The following is a 22735-nucleotide window of genomic DNA, read 5'->3' as shown; positions in this document are numbered from 1 at the left end:
AAGCTAACTATGAGTCAACAGTGTAACGCTGTTGCAAACAAAGTGAACATCATTCTGGGATGTTTTAGCAGGAGTATTGTAAGCAAGACATGAGAAGTAATTATTCCGCTCTACTCCACGCTGATTAGGCCTCAACTGGAGTATTGTGTCCAGTTCTGGGCACCACATTTCAGGAAAGATGTGGACAAATTGGAGAAAGTCCAGAGAAGAGCAACAAAAATTATTGAAGCTCTAGAAAACATGACCTATGAGGGAAGATTGAAAAAATTGGGTTTGTTTAGTCTGGAGAAGAGAAGACTGAGAGGGGTCATGATAACAGTTTTCAAGTACATAAAAGGTTGTTACAAGGAGAAGGGAGAAAAATTGTTCTTCTTAACCTCTGAGCAGGGCCGGCTCCAGGCACCAGCCCACCAAGCTGGTGCTTGGGACGGCACCTGGAGGGGGGCGGCGCGGTGCTCCGGCCCCCGGGGAGAGCGGGGCCACGGCCAGGCTCGCCGCCCTCCCGCCGGCGCTCTGGCCGCCCTCCCCCCCGGCACCCTCCCCCCGGCCGCCAGGGGGGGAGAGCGGCGAGCCTCGGCTGGGGCTCGCCGCCCTCCCCCCGGCGCCCTCCCACCGGCCGCCGGGGGGGGAGAGAGGAGCCCCCACCGGGGCTCGCCGCCCTCCCCCCGGGGCTCCGGCCGCCCTCCCCCCGCGCCCTCCCCCCGGCGGCCGGGGGGAGAGCGGAGCCCCCACCGGGGCTCCGGCCGCCCTCCCCCCGGGGCTCCGGCCGCCCTCCCCCCCTGTGGGGCGGCAAAAAAGCCAGAGCCGGCCCTGCCTCTGAGGATAGGACAAGAAGCAATGGACTTAAATTGCAGCAAGGACAGTTTAGTTTGGACATTAGGAAAAAATTCCTAACTGTCAGAGTGGTTAAGCACTGGAATAAATTGCCTAGGGAAGTTGTGGAATCTCCATCATTGGGGATTTTTAAGAGCAAGTTGGATAAACACCTGTCAGGAATGGTCTAGATAATACTTAGTCCTGCCTTGAGTGCAGGGGACTGGACTAGATGACCTCTCGAGGTCCCTTCCAGTTCTATGATTCTATGCTAGCATTAAAGATACACACAATTAGTATCACTTCTAACATCTAACAATATAGGTTTACATTTCAAAGTTCTAGCTTACCTAGCCATAGAATGGCCCCAATTACCATTTCTAACATGTCTTTAAAGGTCAGCTTTGGGACATTTAACCTGCAAACTGTTTAACCCTCCTGATCATGAGTTACCCTTTATATAAGATTTGTTGCAAGTATAGAACGGTGGTAGAAATAATGGCTTGCATAATTATATTTTAATCAGACAACGTCACACTTAGTACTTTACTAGCAAAACTCTGAGAAAATCTGGAGATGCTGAAGGAGTTATCTAAATAAGGTTATTTTAGCTTTATGTTAATAGATACAGGCATGATCCAAGCCTTTCTCCCCCCTTACAACTTGAATTTTAAAACCTAAATTGTAGATTTACTAAGATCAGCATGTTACTTTATTGGCTTGCCAACTGCTGTATCTCTAGCTATCCTCAATGGTGTTATTTGAGAAAAATCAAAACAAACAATGGTATGGTCTTTCCTCCTCAAAATTGAGGGCTTTCAAATTCCATTTCAATTATGATGTTTCTTAGGCTACTACAGTTATATGATACTGTATTTGGTTTCCTTTTACAATGCTTGAATTGAAATTAAGCTATAATTATAAAATATTCTTATAAGAAACTGTATTAAATTACAATTCAAAAGACAAACTGTATTATACCAAAGAATATTTTTAAATATACTTTGCTTCCAGTGATAACAAGAACATTTAAACTCATGCTTTGATATGTTGTTGTGCTGAAAGATGCCAGTGGCTGCTATCAACAGAGTGCTGGATCCCAAGATAATCAGAAATCATATTAAAGCCAGTGGATGTGTCAATCACTCTCCTTCAAGTTCAGCAGAAAGAACGATCAAGCCCCTTTATATAGTAAAGACAGCTGCAAATAATTGAGGCTACCACCCAAGGACTAGGCTGTGTGGCATGCCAGAAACCTGGTTGCAAAGGCATGGACTAGGAGATTGGGTTACAGCCTGTGTGTAGTAGAGCAGAAGAAGGCTGGAGGAGTTGTGAGCACGATCTCCAGAGGAAACATAGCAACAGAGTTTCTTAGGCACAGAGATCACAAAAGTCACAATTGAGGGTTTCTGAGCAAGGAAACTGCCTGCTGTTGCTTATTTCTACTGTGTTCGGGAAAACAGGACTTCTTTTTTGGTAAAGAAACAATATTACACCAAGAACACCTGACTCGTATAACTGAGGTTCTCATCTTACTGGAAACAACCTTGCAGGGCCCTAAACTTGGCTAGCTACTTGGGCCACTCTACTTCATGTGGGGCCTGATCTGGTAGGCAGCCTCTGTGCACATCTAGTGGATCAGGTCCCATTTAACATCCAGCTGGAGGAAATGATGCTCACCTTATAACTCTTAGTCTAGTGGTTAGAGCACTCACCTAGCATGTAGGAGAGTCAGGTTCAATTCTCCCCTCCTTGCTAGAGGAGAAGAAAGGATTTGAATAGGGATCTCCTGCCTGATTTGCTTGTGTTCTGAGGACAATAAAAGAGGCTCCAAACATAGGACCTTAAAAAAAAAAATGACAAACTTTATTTCCCTCCCCTGGCAGGTGAAACTGCCCCCGCATTCCCTTCCACTCATGTTATTGAAGAGTTACAGATGAGCTGTGGACTTCCTATGTTTCTGGGGTAGCATAAAGATAAAGGAAATCCTGTTATATTTATACTTATTGATTTTAAAAGACTTTGAGATCCAAGGTGCTTAGTGGTTAAATGGGTAGGCTTAAGAATGATAAACAAGATATCTATACCTGTTTCTTCCTTTGTTTGAGCTTTTCCTTCCTATTGCCTCTCATGATGAGATAAGAGTTCTGTGTCACTTCTGCAAAAGATCTGATACCATCTTCATCTAAATTTAAGCAGGGAACTTCATCCGTTACACGTTTCCCCCCCCCCGTGCCATTATTGATTATTTTTGCACAAGACACACACAATTCTGAACACACTTCTGGCAGGTAAAATTCCTTTCACTCTACTTTTCAAATGTATTTGTAAATGTTAAGTTTACACATTCACTATACAGTGTAAATTATATTATTTTAGGGACAGATTTTGCTACCTTTATTCAGTCTGATTAGGGCTGTCAAGTGATTAAAAAAATTAATTGCGATTAATCGCACTGTTAAACAATAATATAATACCATTTATTTAAATATTTTTGGATGTTTTCTACATTTTCAAATATATTGATTTCAATTACAACACAGAATTCAAAGTGTACAGTGCTCACTTAATATTTATTTTTGATTACAAGTATTTGCACTGTAAAAAAAACAAAAGAAATAGTATTTTGCAATTCACCTAATACAAGTACTATAGTGCAATCTCTTTATCATGAAAGTTGAATTTACAAATGTAGAATTATGTACAAAATAAACTGCATTCAAAAATAAAACACTATAAAATTTTAGAGGCTGCAAGTCCACTCAGTCCTACTTCTCGTTCAGCCAATCAAGTTTGTTTACATTTGCAGGAGATAATGCTGCCCATTTCTTGTTTACAATGTCACCTGAAAGTGAGAACAGGCGTTCTCATGGTACTGTTGTAGCTGGCATCGCAATATATTTACGTGCCAGATGTGCTAAAGATTCATATGTCCCTTCATGCTTCAACCACCATTCCAGGGTACGTGCGTCCATGCTGATGATGGCTTCTACTCAATAACAATCCAAAGTAGTGTGGACTGACACATGTTCATTTTCATTATCTGAGTCAGATGCCACCAGCAGAAGGTTGATTTTCTTTTTTGGTGGTTCGGGTTCTGTAGTTTTCGCACTGGAGTGTTGCTCTTTTAAGACTTCTGAAAGCATGCTGCACACCCCGTCCCAATCAGATTTTGGAAGGCACTTGATATTCTTAAACCTTGGGTCGAGTACTGTAGCTAGGGTGACCAGATGAGAGGAACAAAATATCGGGACACCGGGGGAGGGGTGAGTCCACTGGCGGAGCAAAAAAAAAAGCCGAGTGCTGCCGGCAGAGCGAAATATCGGGACAAACACCGAAAAATTGGGACAGTCCCGATTTTATCAGGACGTCTGGTCACCCTATCTGTAGCTATCTTTAGAAATCTCACATTGGTACCTTCTTTGCATTTTGTCAGATCTGCAGTGAAAGTGTTCTTAAAATGAACCACATGTGGTGGGTCAACTGAGACTGCTATAACATGAAATATATGGCAGAATGTAGGTAAAACAGAGCAGGGGACATACAATTCTCCCCCAAGGAGTTCAGCCACAAATTTAATTAATGCATTATTTTTTTTAACAAGCGTCATCAGCATGGAAGCATGTCCTCTGGAATGGTGGCCAAAGCACAAAGGGGCAAACAAATTTTTAGCATATCTGGCATGTAAATACCTTGCAATGACAGCTACAAAAGTAGGAGCATTGCCAGCAGATCGAGGGAAGTGATTATTCCTCTCTATATGGTACTGGTGAGGCCACGTCTGGAGTATTGTATCCAGTTTTGGGCTCCCCACTACAAAAAGGATGGAGGACAAATTGGAGAGAGTCCAGCGGAGGGCAACAAAAATGATTAGTGGGCTGGAGCACATGACTTATGAGGAGCAGCTGAGGGAACCGGGCTTATTTAGTCTGCAGAAGAGAAGAGTGAGGGGGGATTTGATAGCAGCCTTCAACTACATGAAGGGGGATTCCAAGGAGGATGAAGCTCTGCTGTTCTCAGTGGTGGCAGATGACAGAACAAGGAGCAATGGTCTCAAGTTGCAGTGGGGGAGGTTTAGGTTGGATATTAGGAAACACTATTTCCCTAGGAGGGTGGTGAAGAACTGGAATGGGTTACCTAGGGAGGTGGTGGAATTTCCATCCTTAGAGGTTTTTAAGGCCAAGCTTGACAAAGCCCTAGCTGGGATGATTTAGTTGGGGTTGGCCCTGCTTTGAGCAGGGGATTGGACTAGATGACCTCCTGAGGTCTCTTCCAACCCTAATTTTCTGTGATTCTAAAAAGAGGGCAGCATTATTTCCTGTAAATGTAAACAAACTTGTTTGTCTTTAGTGATTGGCTGAACAAGGAGGACTGAGTGGACTTGTAGGCTCTGAAGTTTTACATGGTTGTTTTTGTATACTTTTTGATTTCAATTATAGCACAGAATAGAATATATATGGAAATGTAGAAAACATCCAAAATATTTAATAAATTTCAATTGGTATTCTATTGTTTAACAGTGCAATTAAAACTGCAATTAATCGTGATTAATTTTTTTGAGTTAATCGCGTGAGTTAACTGCGATTAATTGACAACCCTAATTCTGATTAATACCTTACTCCAGAAGTAGTCCCATAGTTTGTACTACACACAAGGTGAAATCCTGGCTGGAGTGAAATCAATGGCAAGGATTTCACTCTTTCTTTTAAAGCATTTTAATTCACCTTTAAATTTGACATCTATTTTTGTCCACTGTCTAAAATTGGGCATTGCCATCTTTTCTCTAGCTTGAAAATTTCAGTACCTCTCTGCCTTTTCTGATTCAGTCTTTCTTGTTTTCCCACCCTTTGTTATTCTCTCCAGTTTGCCAGGTTTTTTAAAGAAACGTGGTAACAAAACCTATTACAATATGCTGTTTGAGGGCTTACATGCTAAGCATAGCAAGATTAAAATCTTATTCTTCCATCTACATATTCCTATTTATACAACCCTATGATATGATACTAGAGGTTTATTTTTCCCTCAGCAGTGTCATTTTGTCGATTCTTTTTCAATTTGTTAATCGTGATATCTCCCAGAGCTTTCGCTGTGGTGCTGCACCAAGCTGTGTGCCTTCAGCTTGTGCTTTTGCATTATTCTTTTCCCATGATCGAAATTACATTTGTACTTGTTAGAGTCTCATTTTATTGGTTTTAGTCAATTTCTTCAATTTAACAAAATCATAAGGCATTTAAATCCCATTGTTCAAAGTATTTGTGATCCCTCACAGTTCAATGCAACCTATGCAGTTAATTAACACATCCTCCAGGCCATCCTCCAAGTCATTATAATTGTCCTGCAATTCTATCTAACCCAGTGGTTCTCAACCAGGGGTATATGTATCCCTGGGGTACACAGAGGTCTTCCAGGGGGTACATCAACTCATCTAGATATTTGCCTAGTTTTACAACAGGCTATATAAAAAGCACTAGCAAAGTCAGTACAAACTAAAATGTCATACAATGACTTGTTTATACTGCTCTATAGACGATATACTGAAACGCAAGTACAAATATTTATATTCTAATTGATTTATTTTATAATTATATGGTAAAAATAAGAAAGTAAGCAATTTTTCAGTAATAGTGTGCTGGGACACTTTTGTATATTTATGTCTGATTTTGTAAGCAAGTGGTCTTAAAGTGAGGTGAAACTTGGGGGTACGTAAGACAAATCAAACTCCTGAAAGGGGTACAGTAGTCTGGAAAGGTTTAGAGCCATCTAACCCACTTTTTTCTAGCACCTCTGTGAGCATACCAAAGTGCACCAGAGCCCCACATGAATATACAATCTTAATTTATGTGTAAGATTGTGGGAACATGTCCAGAGCAGATGAGATTCCAATGAACTGTTACCGTTTTTCTTGAAGTAACTAAATAGGCAATCAGAAATGTATGGCCCCTGTATATTTTCACTTGGCCCAAAGGGGAAAGCATGCTCCTAATGCATACTTGTACAGTGCATTTTGTCCTGAGGATCAAGGTGTTTACTATGAAAGGATTTTGTACATTTGTCTTAGGCCTGGTCTACACTACGGGATTAATTCGGATTTAGCAGTGTTAATTCGAATTAACCCTTCACCCGTCCACACTACAGAGCCATTTAGTTCGAATTAAAGGGTGCTTTAAATCGATTTCTGTACTCCACCTCGACGAGCGGAGTAGCGCCAAAATCGATTTTGTTAATTCGAATTAGGGTTAGTGTGGCCGCACACCACCGAATTAATGTGGTTAAAATAAATGGGGTAGTGTGGCCGCACACCACCGAATTAATGTGGTTAAAAACCGAATTAATGTGCTTAGTGTGGCCGCGCACAATCGAATTTATACAACCTGTTTCCCAAATTCGAATTATCTAAATTTGGATTAATCCCGTAGTGTAGACATACCCTTAGGAATGTGTGTGTGTAATGGTGTGAAAGAGTCAGAATTAATTCTACTCTGCAGCTCAGCTCACTTTTATGTATAATTTATAAGTACACCTAATGAGAGAAATCGAGCTACAGTAAATAATGTTGTTACACTATAAAGAATAGAAGAAAAATTGTTACAAATAAAGACCAGATACAGGCTAGCAGTAGAAAAGATTTAATAGAATACAATCCAGTTCCAGCTCCAATTGAAGCAAAAGCAGAACTTCTTCGGGAGCAAAGTGAATTTGCAAGTGTTACAAATAAAGGTTGAGAGCCATCTAACCCACAGGGAGGGGAGAAAAGTGAGGTAGGCACTGTGCCCTACTTTACCCTAAAATGTCCATTTTGCCAAAGGACATTGACAGAATGGCTTGTCTTTTCATCAAACACCTCCTGTGCCTCCTTCAGTGGTGTATAGGGTTTTTTTTTTAACCTCCTCTTACTTACTCCACAGATCACAGGAAAGACTGTCAGTGAACTAAACAGATTCTTGCCATGCCTTTGGCTTTAAGGATACTTGAGGGTGAAGATCCTGAAGAGAGGATGGGAACTGTAGAATTCTTTTCCCCACCAAGGCCCTATAGGTTGCACTTACCTCTGTAGCACTCCTTGGTGTCCGGTCATGGCAGTGCAGGGAAATTAGCCTCTAGTGACCCCTAATGACCACTTCCTTGGCCCCACAATGGCCTGTTGCTGTCTGAGTCTTCCCAGTCCTTCCCCAGAGATTATGGCAGTTTTCTTCAGGGCTTTCCCTACTACCTGTAGGCAATCTCTCACCGCCTCCTCCGCAGGAACCTAACATGCTTCCTGAGGGTCTCTTCCAGCATGAATTCCCCAGACTCTTTCCAGAGAAGAAACACCCCTTGCTCCTCTCTCTTGATCACTTCCTTTGACTGTGTTCACAGCTCTGTTTAAGTAACCCCCCCTCTCTGATCTCTTCAAGCTAGAGTCAGTCATATAATTAAGTCCATCAGCCTCAGCTGGGGGATAGCTGTCTGGTCACAGCAAGGCTGAGCCCAGCTTGCCTTAAAGGGCAAACCACGCTGTAGCAAAGACTATAGAAATGTTCTTTTTAAGTACTTAACGTTAGTCTTTGTTCTGGGAACCCTTTCTGGTGCATGAGGAGTGTTCATAATAAAAAATGACAAATGACCAATATACTTCATTCTTTCACCCAATTACTGTGGCATTCTATTTTTCTAATCTTTCCCCAGATCAAGGAAAAACCCAACCTCACTCCCATCCTCTGGTGCCACAAATTACAAAGGCTTCTTTGGCCTTCAGGTATCTGGAATTTATTCGTATCACGGAGATCATTAAAACACTTCAGCCCAGGGTTACACGTGGTCTTTAACAGAACTTACCAGCTTCAAAGACAAAAAGAAACCTGGAAACCGTGGAGGGTCTTATAAAGGTTGAGGAAAGAAGAACAGGTGGGGCAGAGAGGTGACAAGAGTCTCTCATGTGAAATTTGAAAGCCTAGATTTTGTTTTCCCCTAATGACACCCTGAGATATGTGGCACCCTGCTGAGAGGAATGCACAATCTCAGTAGGAGCTTCCTCTTCCTGCTCTGCATCCCTCTTATAGCCACTCCCTCAAAAGGGTTATTAGAGACAGGCTAATGCAACTACCTATGATTTAAAAAGACATACACAGCAGTAGGCAATCAAAGGAAGTGAGTCATTCTGGGTAACTGAATTATGTAACAGAAGATCTAGACTTTGGTTACTCCGCTATCCACTCCAAAAAGGCAAAATGGAAGACGGGCTTTTGAAAGGCCTCCAATGCTGTTTTGCTTCTTGACATACTAACACTTTGAAGTTCAATATTTTATCCATGTTTAAAGCACCCATCAGACAAGCCTGACCCAGGGACGGATCCTGCAACTTTTACTGACACAAATTGTCCCACTAGAGTCATTAGGGCTACTCAAGTGAACAAAAAGATGCAAGACTGAAGACTAGATTTTTAAAGGTATTTAGGCACCTAGAAGTCCCTAGATTTCCAGTAACACCATATTCACATGGTGGGTTTAAAAAAGAAAAAAGTGCCATTGCAGCTTGTCACAGCCCTGGTAAATTTCTCTGGGCTGGACACGCACAACACTGCTGTGTTTGGCTCCCATTATGCCTGACTCATGTGTTTTAGGCTTCCTGAGACTAAACTGTGGGCAAGCACTGTCTCTGGGTTTTTGGGCACACTCTGAGGGGTACAGATTCTCTGTCAAGCACCCCCTTCTGAGAGCTGAGGCCCCACTGCCTTTGCCCTAAGCCTACTGCTGCCTCCCTCAAACTCCCCAGTAGCTTAAGCACACCCTTTCCCAGAGCTCCAACCTTGTGGGCATTCTGGTTTACTACTTACCACTCCAGAAACACAATAGTTGAAGCACACAACACACAGGGCTTTGCAAAGTTTTAACACAATTACTCTTACTTTATATAGCATAAAAATATACAGATTTAGACAAAATACTAAAACACCTATCTGCTATTCCCTGCCTCTGTTTCTTCACTTCAAGTGTTCTTTGGGCTTAGGCCCGTCTCTTAAGGAGCCTAGGAATGGATCCTTCCTCTCCTACTTCCATCTTGCACATGGCTTCTCCCCTGGAATATGGAGTCTCCTCTTACTCTGGCAGCCGGCCTTTTGCTTCTGGTCTCTTCTCCCTCTCTAAAATGCCCTGCAAAAGACCTTTTTTTTTTTTATATATATATAATAACTGCCAGTGCCCTTTGTCAGGTGACCCCCTGCTCTGTCTGGGCAGACTGGTTCTTTTGGACAGAAACTAACTCTCTGTGCCAGGGTGCGTCTATGAGACTAGAGGACCATCAAAGTTTAATGATCCTCCATCGTTAGCCCTGTGACACTACCCCTTGGAATTTCAGTATAACATGGAGGAAAAAAAGACAACAGAGAAGGCATGCTAGCTCCACTTCCAAAATGAAGTTTGTAGTTTGATAACAACACACACAGAGTTTATAATCTCAAACTGGAATTAATAAATTGTACATAGACAGATTCCCCAAATCTTCACACAGCTACACCGTTTCTAGGGGTCCAATTATACTTGTCATTTTCTTTAACATATTCTCACAGAAATCATATAAATAAGGCTAGTGGAATGGGCCACAAAGATGGGTATAATAAAATTAAAACAAAATATTTTTTCCAAAAGCAACCTTCTAAGCTACATATAAACACACAACACTAGTGTCAACCAAATACTGGGGGAATGCACACACGGATTTCAAGGCATAAAAGAAAATACACATTTTATTTGAACTTATTTACTCCATGCATCATCTTTATATACTTTTCTTGTACACTGATTTCTAAAGTTTGGTGCTATCCAATTCTGAGATTTCAATATGTTAAGAAAGTCACTACTGCAGCATGAGAAGTGGATTATTTCAAGAGTTTATTTCCTTTATTATGTGACAAGAATATTTGCTGGGATGAAGTTTGAGAGTTATTTTCAAACAACGAATAATTTATTCTGGAGTTGAACCTATAAAAGTTAATGCACAGCACATCTTAAAATTACAGAAAAAATACTGGTTGATTTTGAGTATTTTATACCTTTTTATAATCAGCAAACATCTTACTGGACAAAGTTAACTGTTACACACAAAAAAAATGCATATTGAAAACAAATTATTTTAACATTATCTTTGAAATGGAAAAGTGCGTTTACGTGGGCCCAGCTTTAGGTTTTCATAAACTGAAAGGATATTACCTTCACTGGCAGTAAAACAGCTTGTAGTATATATTGTAGAGACTACAATATACTTTTAGAAATCAGTTTGATTTTTGTTTTTATTTTAAATTCAGTAATAGATAAATAAACAAGGTGTTACTGTCAACATGATTATGGTATATATTTACAAAAATGTATAGCACATTTGTTTTTCATAATTGTTAATCTTAGGTGGCACAAAGTGAGCTAGGTGTAATGAATCTAAAATAGGCCTGCATGAACAGCCAAAAAAACACCAGTATTTTACTAAAATTAACCAGTACAACAGTAATGTTTCTAAAGCTCAAAAAAAGGAACACCACAAAACCTTATTCCAAGGATGTGTGTACAAAGCAGGCAGCACTGTACCAGTGCTTGACTGAGAAGTGCTTTTTCCAGCATTCCCTGGACTTTGACAGCTATCCAGAATTATACAGTAACGATGTATGCACAGATCCCTTATAGAATTGGCTGGATTTTCTGGAACGGAATATATGAATTTTCGTTAATTACATATTCACAATTTGGAAAAAAATGGAAGTCCTTCACACATATAGGCTTTTAACCTTATCCACTCATTAAATTTCTGCAAAACTGTTTTTTCTTGTGTTAGGATTTTGGCAGCTTTTTTAATTTTTTCTTCATTTCGTTCTAAATACCGTATTCCATCTGTCCGCAACTGATTGAGTTTTTCCTTACGATTTTCATCCAGAGGTATGTCTTCATTCATCAGAGGATTAAATCTGAAATAGGTGTCTGCAGGTAACAGGCCATCCAGCATAGTATGGACTTCTGGTTTAAAACAAAGATAGTAAAATGTTAAATCCTAATTAAGTTTCTGACAAATCAAGAGAAAAGCAGTCCTACAAATTCGGCTTGCTTTTGCAGACTAATTAACTTCACAGCAGCTTCACCCCCACCAATCACCTCCTTCAATCTCTCCTCCCTCTCCACTGTTTCTTAGCCATAGTAGCTCTCATATCACCAAATTGCTTAGATAAGCTTCTCTTTCTTCCCTACTTCTACACAAGGTGAACAACTCAGCTATGTCTCCACTTCACCATTTTACACTGATGAGAGGCAAAGTAAAATTAATAAGAGACCAAATCCGGCTTGCCTTACTGAGTAGTCTCACATTGTCGCTCTGCTGATACATGGAACTAAGCAGCAGGAGAACTATAAAGACATGTGGGTACTTTTTAAATCACTATGTATCAGTTCACTCTGAGCCTGGGTTTCCAATAAGTGTTGATACGGACAAAACATTCTTTCAGACATCCACATTTCTGCAGCTTATAAAATGGAGAAAGGTACGACCATCTAATTATGTAATTCTACTGTGCTCCCATGCCTGGGTGAGATTTTGCTCTCAGATGTGTGTGAATGGCTCCCATTGACATCAAAGAAAGACACACTCATTGACAGACAGAACTTGGTCCTTAGAGTGAAGAGGGCATTTTTAAAAATGTCACAAGTTTCAGAAGACAAATCAATGTTCTGGATCAACTGCTTTAATATTTCTCTGCAAACAGTTTAAACTATATACACAGAAAGTGTCCCCTATTTCCTTTACTCCTGAAATGATTTCCAGGATTGCTCTTCTTCTGAAGGCCAAGTTAAAACAAACAAACAAACAAAATAAACACTGCTTGATTACTATAATTCTCAGCCAAATTCTTATTCTGATTTCTAAGGTTTGTAACCTTTCTTGATGTAGTTTTGTATTCCTAATACCTCATCAGCATTATGGTTACACTGTTGAGATGTGATGTATTCATCAATTAAAGACAGCTTAGTAATAGCATACTCAAGGTGCAGACTCAGAGAGATAATTTAAATGCATACTTCACAAGCTCTATAAATTACCCAGTACATCCATAATAATAACTAAAAATAAAAAGCCAATATCAGAGGTAATAAAGAGAGGGAAAATGATAAATTTAAAATATAGCAAGAAAATGGAAATATTTACGACGTATAGTGAAAACAGATTACTGAAAAAAATTATTCTTTAAATCTCCATTTTCCTGCTTTGGTCTAAATTGACTGTTCATCTACACTAAACCTGAAATCCAACTGCATATGGCAGGCAAAGAGATTAACAATGTAATCCCAATTTGAAAAAAGGTTATGAAATTTTCCCTGGACTAAAAGTGCACAAGACACATTTACATTTTCTTTATTGCATATATTTTCATGGTATGATATGTTTTCTGATGTACTGTATTTCTAATGATAACAAGTGACATCCTGAGAACCATAAATAGTTAAAAACAATTAGAGACAAGACGACAAATCATTAGATACTAACCTTCTGTGTCAGTTGCGCTGCTGATAACATTTGTAAGTTTGGTTTTCAAACTTGTGTATGTGATGCTGTTCTTCCTCTCGCTTTCATATCGACCAGTGCCCAACGATATTACGCACTGCAGTGGGACATTTGGCCAAAGGCATTTGCACTCATGGACTGCCAAAGCAGTGGGATTATTCAGAAGCAGGCCTCCATCCTGCAAATTAATATTATATTGAGCTGCTTGCATTTTCATTATAATTTAACAGTGCAAAACTGAAACATGACAAATTAATGAAACAGAACAAATGGGAACTTGGTGAGTGTTGTGATTGGTCTGTGGTTTGGTCTCCATGAGGGTCATTGTGGCTTGGCTTCTGGGACCTGAATAGGCCAGGTGAGACAGGATTGATTTGTAACTCTGTGAGGACCATGTGGCTGGAACCTTGCATCTGTGATCAGCCCCTGCCCCCTGCGTTTGAAGTCTTTGTGTGGTTAATCCCTCCCTCTTTTTGAGGGGGTGGATTCAAGCAGTGAGGCAGAAGTCAGTTGCTAAACAGGCATACAGGAAGGGCAAATGGCAGTTTTGAAGGGAATGCAAGAGGGGCTCTAGGTACAGTTCTAAGTTCAATAATGCAATGGCAAGGAGGAGATAGTGACCTGCAAGGGCTATGCCGTACTTGCTTTCCTGCCTGAAGCCAAAAGGGACTTCCTCCATGTGAAGAAATTGGAGATACTGTGTAATAGTTCACAAATATTGTACATCGATCTATTATCGGGATGTTTACTGTATGAATATAGTGGTTTAGCTTAATAGAGGTCTGTAATGAAAACAAGCAGGAAATGAGAGAATGGCTCAAGTTAAACCACTTCTCAGCAAACAGTTGAGGATTGTTAAGAGACAATGCCAGGAAACAACTGGGGAGCATAAAAGATCAAAAGGACCAGCAGTTTAAAAAAAGGGGACTAGAGAGAGAGAGAGAGAGAGGGAGAGGGAGGGAGGGGAGTTGTTTGGGGAAACCGGGATGAGAAATAGGCACCTGCTGTGGTGTCTGAAGAAACTGGGCCTGCTAGGTTACCTTAAGGGGATGGAAAGCCTTTAAGGTAAGACAGACATCTGTAGATGGTTTCAAAATCCCTTTCTCTAAATGCTTTTTCCCTACTGTTAAAATAAACAATACTTGGGTTTTAATAAGGTCATTTGATCATGACAGATGCTATATACTATTGGTCACAGACTCTGTAATGGGAGAACTGCAGGTGCTAAATGCAGTCAGACCTGCTGGGTAAGCATGATTTATACACAGGGTACCATAGTCCAGGACACAGTCTAAGAGTGGGAGAATAGTGGAATTTCATCCCAGGATAGGTAAAGGCCTGAGCCCTGACACATAAAGGGTTATATTCAGAGAAACCAGGAAGGGAACAGAGGTGCAGTTAGCTTTTAACTGTGACACTCTGTATGAAGTGCAAGTTGGTGGCTGTGCTGGAAGACAAGATTTGTGGTTGGGAAGAACAAATACTGACTCTGCAGAGCATCATCAAAGCTGAAGAGCGCTTGGACAGCCAGATTCAGGAAGCATCACCATTCCAGATTCAAGGAAAGAAAACGAAGTGGTAACAAAGGAATTGGAGAGAGCAGAAACCAGGGAGAGGGAGAGGCACTCTATGTCAAAAATGGCATTACCTGTTTGAGTCACTGACAACTCTGAAACAAAATTTTCCTGAATGCTTATGGATCATTGTCCTAATAGATAACACACAAGATGAGTTGTTACCAATTGGGGCCTGCTACAGACCACCAAAATCACACTAGAGAAGAAGGATGATGGGTTCCTTAAGCACATACCTTTAACATGTAGGGGGAAAAAACTGGATCATCATGGAGATCTCATGCTGCCTATACTAAAACATCCTTGGGATTTCTAAAAATTATAGATGACAAGTTCCTAACTCAAGAAGTGTTGCATCCACCACAGGGGAATTCTATTAAAGCCACTGTTAAAATTATATAATACACAGGTTAAGGAAAGAGTCTCTGTACATCTGGTGCTTAGATTATCCAAAAGTACAAAGGTTCATTTAGAAGTCATACAATACATATAGTACATAATCAGCAATAACCCGAATTTAGATTAATAAATCTAAAAGATACAGTTTAGATATTAGTATCCAAATATTTAGGTATATCACTCATGAAAAATTATACAGAGATTTGGTTGTGGAAAGCAAATATAGCAATGAGCAAAGATTGTCCCTCAGTAATTGAGAAATTAAGATTGTATTTTCTAAGGGACAACCTATCTCATTCCCTTTTTTGCCAATTTACATAAGAGTGGCCATACTGGGTCAGACCAAAGGTCCATCTAGCCCAGTATTCTGTCTTCCGACAGTGGCCAATGCCAGGTACTCCAGAGGGAATGAACAGAACAGGTAATCATCAAGTGATCCATTCCGTGTCGCCCATTCCCAGCTTCTGGCAAACAGAGGCTAGGGAAACCATCCCTGCCCATCCTGGCTAATAGCCATTGATGGACCTATCCTCCATGAATTTATCTAGTTCTTTTTTGAACACTGTTATAGTCTTGGCCTTCACAACATCCTCTGGCAAAGAGTTCCACAGGTTGACTGTGTTGTCTGAAGAAATACTTCCTTTTGTTTGTTTTAAACCTGCTGCCTATTAATTTCATTTGGTGACCCCCTAGTTCTTGTGCTTTGAGAAGGAGTAAATAACACTTCCTTATTTACTTTCTCCACACCAGTCATGATTTTATAGCTCTCAATCATATCACCCCCAGTCATCTCTTTTCCAAGCTGAAAAGTCCCAGTCTTATTAATCTCTCCTCATATGGAAGCTGTTTGATACCCCTAATAATTTTTGTTGCCCTTTTCGAATTCCAATATATCTTTTTGAGATGGGGCGACCACATCTACACCCAGTATTCAAGATGTGGGTGTACCATGTGAGTTTTTTAAATTGGTACTCTCGTCCTATGATTTTATCCCTGTGTAATATTGTTTGATCTTTCAGCTTTGACAAGTTGTAATGTTGTGTAACTGCACAATTGTATTGGCTATACTGTGAAATGTATGATATTTGGTAACATACAAATTAAGTTGTTTAAGTACTGTGGCCACTGCAGGCATGAACTAAAAGGCTCCTATTTTGCATTAACATAACCCTGTTCAAAGATTACATTATTATTTTAAGCATGTATTTAAATCCCTTTGATTCTAATGGCATTTAAGCATGTGCTTAAGTGCCTGTCCTGAGTTGGGATGCTTTCCTATTTCAGGACCCACACCACTTTCTAATAAGTGGACATCAAATAATGTTAAATAGCAACAGAGTTACTTATTACAGTTACAGTAAAATCAGAACAATTCACTGTGATCATTATTACTATGAACACCAAAGGATGTAATAAAGATTTACCACATATTATGCATTGCTGCTCTGGCTTCCAATATTATTCTGTTCAAGTCTCTAACCCTTAACCATTGCATTTTAAATAGGGATCATGATATGTCTTCCAAGTTTTTGTTTGTTAAAGAAAAGACGAATGTTAAAAGCTGTGCAGCTTTGGAAGAAGTGTGTGAGAGAAAGGGAGGAAGTTTGAAGGAGAACAAAGGGATAAGGGGAGCTGTATGGAGAACTGCAGAAGCAAAAGGGGCATTTTCCTTTTTATTTAAATAATAGAAAAATGAAATTATGCAAAATCAAAGTTGGAAAAATGAATTACAAGACTATAAATACATATAATGGCACTAGAACTACAAGGTGTATTAATAGACTGTAGTTACAAGGCTATAAATATGTATTATGGCACTATAACTACTAAATGCATTTATAGACTGTAGAGATCTAAAAATTTTTATAAATAGAGAAAAATATGATGGCTGATGTCTTATGACAATTATATTTTATGCATTCAGAGAAGAGGATTAACTCACTTGGGTCCTACCAAAGTCTTGTCTGTAAAAATACTATAATAAAATATATGTACTGCAGAAAATGTCTGAAGCCATTCTAGTCCTCAAAAAGCAGACAAGAAATAGACATCTTTCACTTTCAGGTGCCCCAAAGGGTTGTTCTTCAAGTGCTAATATGATTACACATATAACCAATGCAAATTTTGCTGCAACCACAGTGGTGCTTTTCTTAACAGGATCGTGTGTGTTAATATGTATATTTCAGTGACATCATTAAATTTTATGTCAAAAACATTTAAGAAACAATACAAAAATGCAAGCCCTTTTCCAGATAGTGGTCAAATAAAAGCCTTGCTACAATTTCATACAATCAAATCAGATTTTTTGCAGAAAATAGTCTGATTGCCTGAAATTGGCTTATTCTACAAAGCTACTTCACATGCAATTTCAAATGTTTCAATATTTTTTAAAAAAGGAACTAAATATTTTCTGGAATCAAAATGTGTTCTACTAACTGTAAAATGACCTTTAAAAGTTTACCAAGACTAGTGAGTCACTAAACACTTATGCACTTGGAAAACTACTTCACTGGAGCTGATGTCACATTATCCTTTACTAAGCAATTAGCCCTTACAATAACTGTGACACATACTCAAACATATTTTTCATCTTTCAAACCAACCAAAAGAATTTGATATAAAATCCAAATGCTGAAAAGGACTTCATACATGGGGAAAAACCATCACAAAAATAAAAATACTGTGAAAGTCTGAAGTAGTCCAGTCAAAATGGAAAACATAATCAAGTTCAACAAGCAGCAGTTGAATTCCTTGGAAATGTACAGTTTAAAATTTCACCTTTAGGTTTCTTTTGGGTAGAAGTATGGTTTTTAATATTTCTGCATTTAATGATATATTTAAAAGTTCCATATAATAACATTTTCACTGGCTATGTAAAACTGAGTTACCTCTGGAGAAAACAGACCAATTTGCCACTAATTTTGATACTTTTTTTTAACCAGTTATTTTCTTATTGCAAGTACATATCAGTTATTGTACATTTATTTCGCCCTTAAAGCTTAGAGATATGTTATAACTGTGATAGACACTCATCTTGGAATAACACCTTTTACTGTGGTGTGAATGTTGGATTTATATCACTGCTAAGACTCACACCAATGGTTTAAAACTCCAATAACTCTCCTGTTGGAGGGCAGATTATTTTAATGAAAGTGGACCTCCTAGTTCTGAAAGCTGAATTTTGATACGAGGCAAGTAGTCTTTTTTTCCTGTGATTGTAGCTCTATTTGTGTTTGGCCCAACTAACCATTACTCAAAGTACGTTAATAGCTCAGTCGAATTGTGACCTGTTTAAGGGCCTGATTCTGCTTCCACTAAAATGAATTGGCCTATAGTGGGGGCAGGACCAGATACCACAGGTTTGTCTACACTACAGACCTTACAGCGGCACAGCTGTACCACTGCAGCGGCTCTGCTGTAAGGTCTCCTGTGTAGCCACTCTATGCTATGTCAGCAGGACAGCGTCTCCACATCGGCGCTTTTGTCGGTCGTGTGTGTGTGTTTTTCACATCCCTGACCAACAAAAGTTTTACCGACAAAAGTGCTAGTGTAGACAAAGCCTCAGTCACTTGATGAATAGAGTGAAAACAGATACCAGAGGAGGGTAGCTTACAACCTCTTCTTACTGCAGAGATGCAGTCCAATAATGCGTGAGTGTCAACATTACACCGCTACGATCCTACAATCTTTCTCCAATGTGCTGCTGTGATGAGTTATGGGACCTTTTTCCCAACTCAGGAATGTGCTCAAGTGCTTTCCTAAAGCCCCTCACATTTGGAATTCACTTCTCCCTTGTTCAAAACAGCCCAAATCTGCTTTCCTTCTGAGCATGGTAAAAGCCCATTGTTCTGAGTAGGCATTGGGAAAGACTAAGGAAATGGAGCTTTTTTTTGGAATCTGAGGAGAAATTTTATTTGTGCATATTAGCGCTTGTCTGTATGAGGTTTAGCTGGTGTTTTGTTTGAGTTGATTTTAGTGGATAAGGACTGCACTTAACTGATGAGAGAGCTGTCTAGGGCCTGGGATTGGATTTAAACTACAATAATAAAACCTAACAAAATCATGTCCAATAATATTTAAATAATGTAAATAGAGATTATAGTTACAGTACAATGTAAAATAAAAACATATCAGCTCTTAACACTGGCCCATCAAATCACAAAAATAACCAAAGATGCATTCATACTCTAGCGTAGTTTGGAATAATAAATAATTTAGAGTGGATTCACGTTCAACAGAAACTTTTTTTTTTTTTTTTTTAAACTACAGCTGCAATGGATAAATAAGTGCTGTGAAAACAGGATTATTGGCTTGATGAGGTTTTTTTTTTATTAAGCTTTCATTTGGATCTACAAAAGCTCTTTGAACTGTTTTTGGACTGGTTTGCACATTTTGCTCAAAACACAGCTGAAGCGAACAGTCTCGTTTTGGTACACCCTATCCTCATTTATTGTTAATCTGTGTTCTATACAAAAAAATCCCAACCCAAAACCAAAGTATAGTGTTGTCCTATGAATAATTAGCTTCTTCACAGACTTTAAACTAAAAATTCAATATTTGTATTTTCCCTGCTTATTTTCTTAATCTTAGAATAGAGTATGTTAACTGAATCACATCTACTCATTCTAGTGAATTTCATTACAGTTCTGATTTTCACACACACACAACCCTCCCCCATGTGCTGTAGAGAAGAATATGTGACTTGTCACCAAAAACTGAATGGAATTATAATCACCTGTAAAGTAGGCAAATCCATTAAAGCAATAATACTAAAGTGAACTTCATGTTGGGATATTACGAAGTCTGGGTGTGTGGCCATGACCAAGGCCAAAGGAGTGTGCAGGGTACACAACCACTGGAATGTTCCCAGCACAACATGCACCTGAAGTATCTTACAGGGATAACAGACCTATACAAAGAGTTTTAAAAGTGTGTGTGTGTATATGTATACACACACACACCCCTTCCCTCCCCACCCACTTTTCCCCCCTAAAAACTTGTATTACAAAGATCCTGGCATTGAGAACACACAGAGTAAAGATTAAATTGGTATTCTATAAAAAAGGGGAAGCCAATTTCAGCTGCATACAAAGTTAGAAATTGTGCACAGCTTCCAATTCAGATTTTTGAAGTTGAAGGCATGAGTGGGATATGGACTGAGGTTCAAGAGAAGTGCTGCCCAAATATGGGTGCCAGCAGCTCTAAAGGAAGAAAAAGGAAGTTTTACAAAAAAAGATTCTCTCCAAAATTTAGCTCGGTCGATGGTTCTCTTCCCAAAAGAATAGTTAAAATTAGAGCACACACAAAGATCCCAAATTACCTCATATATATTTGAGATATTAAAGATGAAATCTTGACACTATTGAAGTCAATGGGCGTTTACTTCAATGGGGCCGGGATTTCAACATAAATTTTAAAATCCCTCCTATAGTGAAGAAAGGTAGGGCATGAAACAGGCGCTGATATCAAAAGTAGGATGTAATGCCACCTTATCTGAAAATGCACACTTTTTAAATACCAGTGATTATATAACAGGGTAAGATTTAAAACAGCCTAAATTATTGTCTATTAAAAATAATGGGAGTTACAATACTTGAAGAGGAAATAACGGACAGGGAAGTTCTATAAACAATCTTTTCATTTATTTGTGTCTAATCAAAGTAATTGGCAAAGTAATCATGACTATCAACAAGGTTGCACATCCTATGCGGCACGAGACTTATTCCTACTAGCTGTTTATTCTAATATAAATTCAATTATTTTATGTTGCCCCGATTTTAAATTGTGAATTTTTGTACCAACAATTAATAAATGAGTTATAGAAGTTTGGGGGGGAGGGGAGGAGGAACTGGAAGTTAATCGCTGAATACAGACAGTTGAGGGTGAGTCACGGGAAGTTTTGGAGATCTTGGAGCAAGTATGGATGTTGGTAGTGGGGAGAGCAATGTATTTCCTCTTTCCCTCCCCCTTTTAGGCCAGGGCAGAGGAAACAAATTGGGGGTGTGTGTACGAAGGTTTGGTTTCTTTCTCCCCTCCTTGAACTAGTTACATGACTGCATCCTGTTCCCAATCTGCTACTAATTTAAATAAAGACAAAAACATAATAGAATGCTGTTTCTGTTAAAATGAACACTGGTGAAAGAGTAAATGTTGACAGTTAATGTCATCATTTGGCTTCAGAGTTAACATCCTATTGACATTAGTGAGGTACGTTCGGACTTACCATAGCTATTGTTTCAGGCCTTCTGCAGACTCAGGAAGACATTACCATATCAATTTACATTTGGTTCACATTGTGAGACTTTTCTTTGTAACCGTTAGGGTTATATACTTAAAAAAAAAAAGAAATCCTAGATTGTGGAGCATTGTTATGCAGCACTTAAATAATGATCTGCAATGATCTTCAGCCATGTATATACATTATATACAGGGTACTAGCTATAGACAATGCAGTTACAATGAAGGATTTCCAAATGTCATTATATAATAAACACTTAAATCAAGTATTTATAATCTGAAAGTTCATTTAATTTGTTTCCTCACTTCATATTGGTGAAGATTGGAAACTAAAATGTTTTCATTGAAACAAAACATCTTTAAATAGTCAATACATAAGTCCTGAATGACTGACCTAAATATTGCATAAAGTGGATCACTTCATGGGATCATGATGAGCTTTTCATGTTTGTCTGAGACTCTACACGACACTGCAAAAATAATTCCTTATTCAATTGTATTCATAAAACACATTGAGATTATCACAATCTTCTTTACAACATACTAATCCTTGGTTGGAGTTTGAGAGTATCTATTTTTATTAAGCAACAGAGGGTCCTGTGGCACCTTTAAGACTAACAGAAGTATTGGAGCATAAACTTTCGTGGGTGAATGCCCACTTCAGACGGGTAATGCTTTCGTGGGTGAATGCCCACTTCATACCACCAGACGCAAGTAATGGAAATTTCCAGAGGCAGGTATAAATCAGTATGGAGAGAACGAGGTTAGTTCAATCAGGGAGGGCGAGGTGCTCTGCTAGCAGCTGAGGTGTGAACACCAAGGGAGGAGAAACTGCTTCTGTAGTTGGATAGCCATTCACAGTCTTTGTTTAATTCTGCTTTTAGCAATATGGAATGGAAATCTATCAACCTCATGAAGAAACTTGCAAAAATACAGACAGATATCATCTTCCTTTCCAAATGCAAATGGATGGACATCATACCAAATGGACTGAAGGTGAAAAATCCATTGCTATCTACATACTGCACAGACCACAGTGAGCGATTATGCCATACACTATCAAAGAAACTGAGGAACCACCTGATCAGCATCCCGTACAGCAAACAGAAAAACATCAAGAAAGAGCTCTCCAACCTGGAGACTTTCATAAATAACCAACCCTCCACACAAATGGACTTTACTAAAATAACACAGGAGA

General features: G+C 39.2%; 1 protein-coding gene across 1 annotated transcript in view; it reads right to left on the bottom strand.

Annotated features, from left to right (window-relative positions):
* Window positions 1-10663: 10663 nt before the first annotated feature.
* PNPLA8 (patatin like phospholipase domain containing 8) overlaps window positions 10664-22735 on the bottom strand; it is a 63243-nt gene continuing 51171 nt past the window's right edge. Inside the window, exons 8-9 of the mRNA XM_029910873.1 lie at window positions 13310-13505; window positions 10664-11790 (exon numbers count right to left, since the gene is read on the bottom strand). Coding sequence (XP_029766733.1) covers window positions 11516-11790; window positions 13310-13505 — 471 coding nt within the window. The 3' untranslated portion in view covers window positions 10664-11515. The remainder of the gene's footprint in view (window positions 11791-13309; window positions 13506-22735) is intronic.

This window comes from Terrapene carolina, unplaced genomic scaffold (assembly GCF_002925995.2).
Source record: "Terrapene carolina triunguis isolate 2854851 unplaced genomic scaffold, T_m_triunguis-2.0 Scaffold68, whole genome shotgun sequence".
NCBI classification, from domain to species: Eukaryota; Metazoa; Chordata; order Testudines; family Emydidae; genus Terrapene; species Terrapene triunguis.
This window is presented reverse-complemented; position numbering and strand designations above follow the sequence as displayed.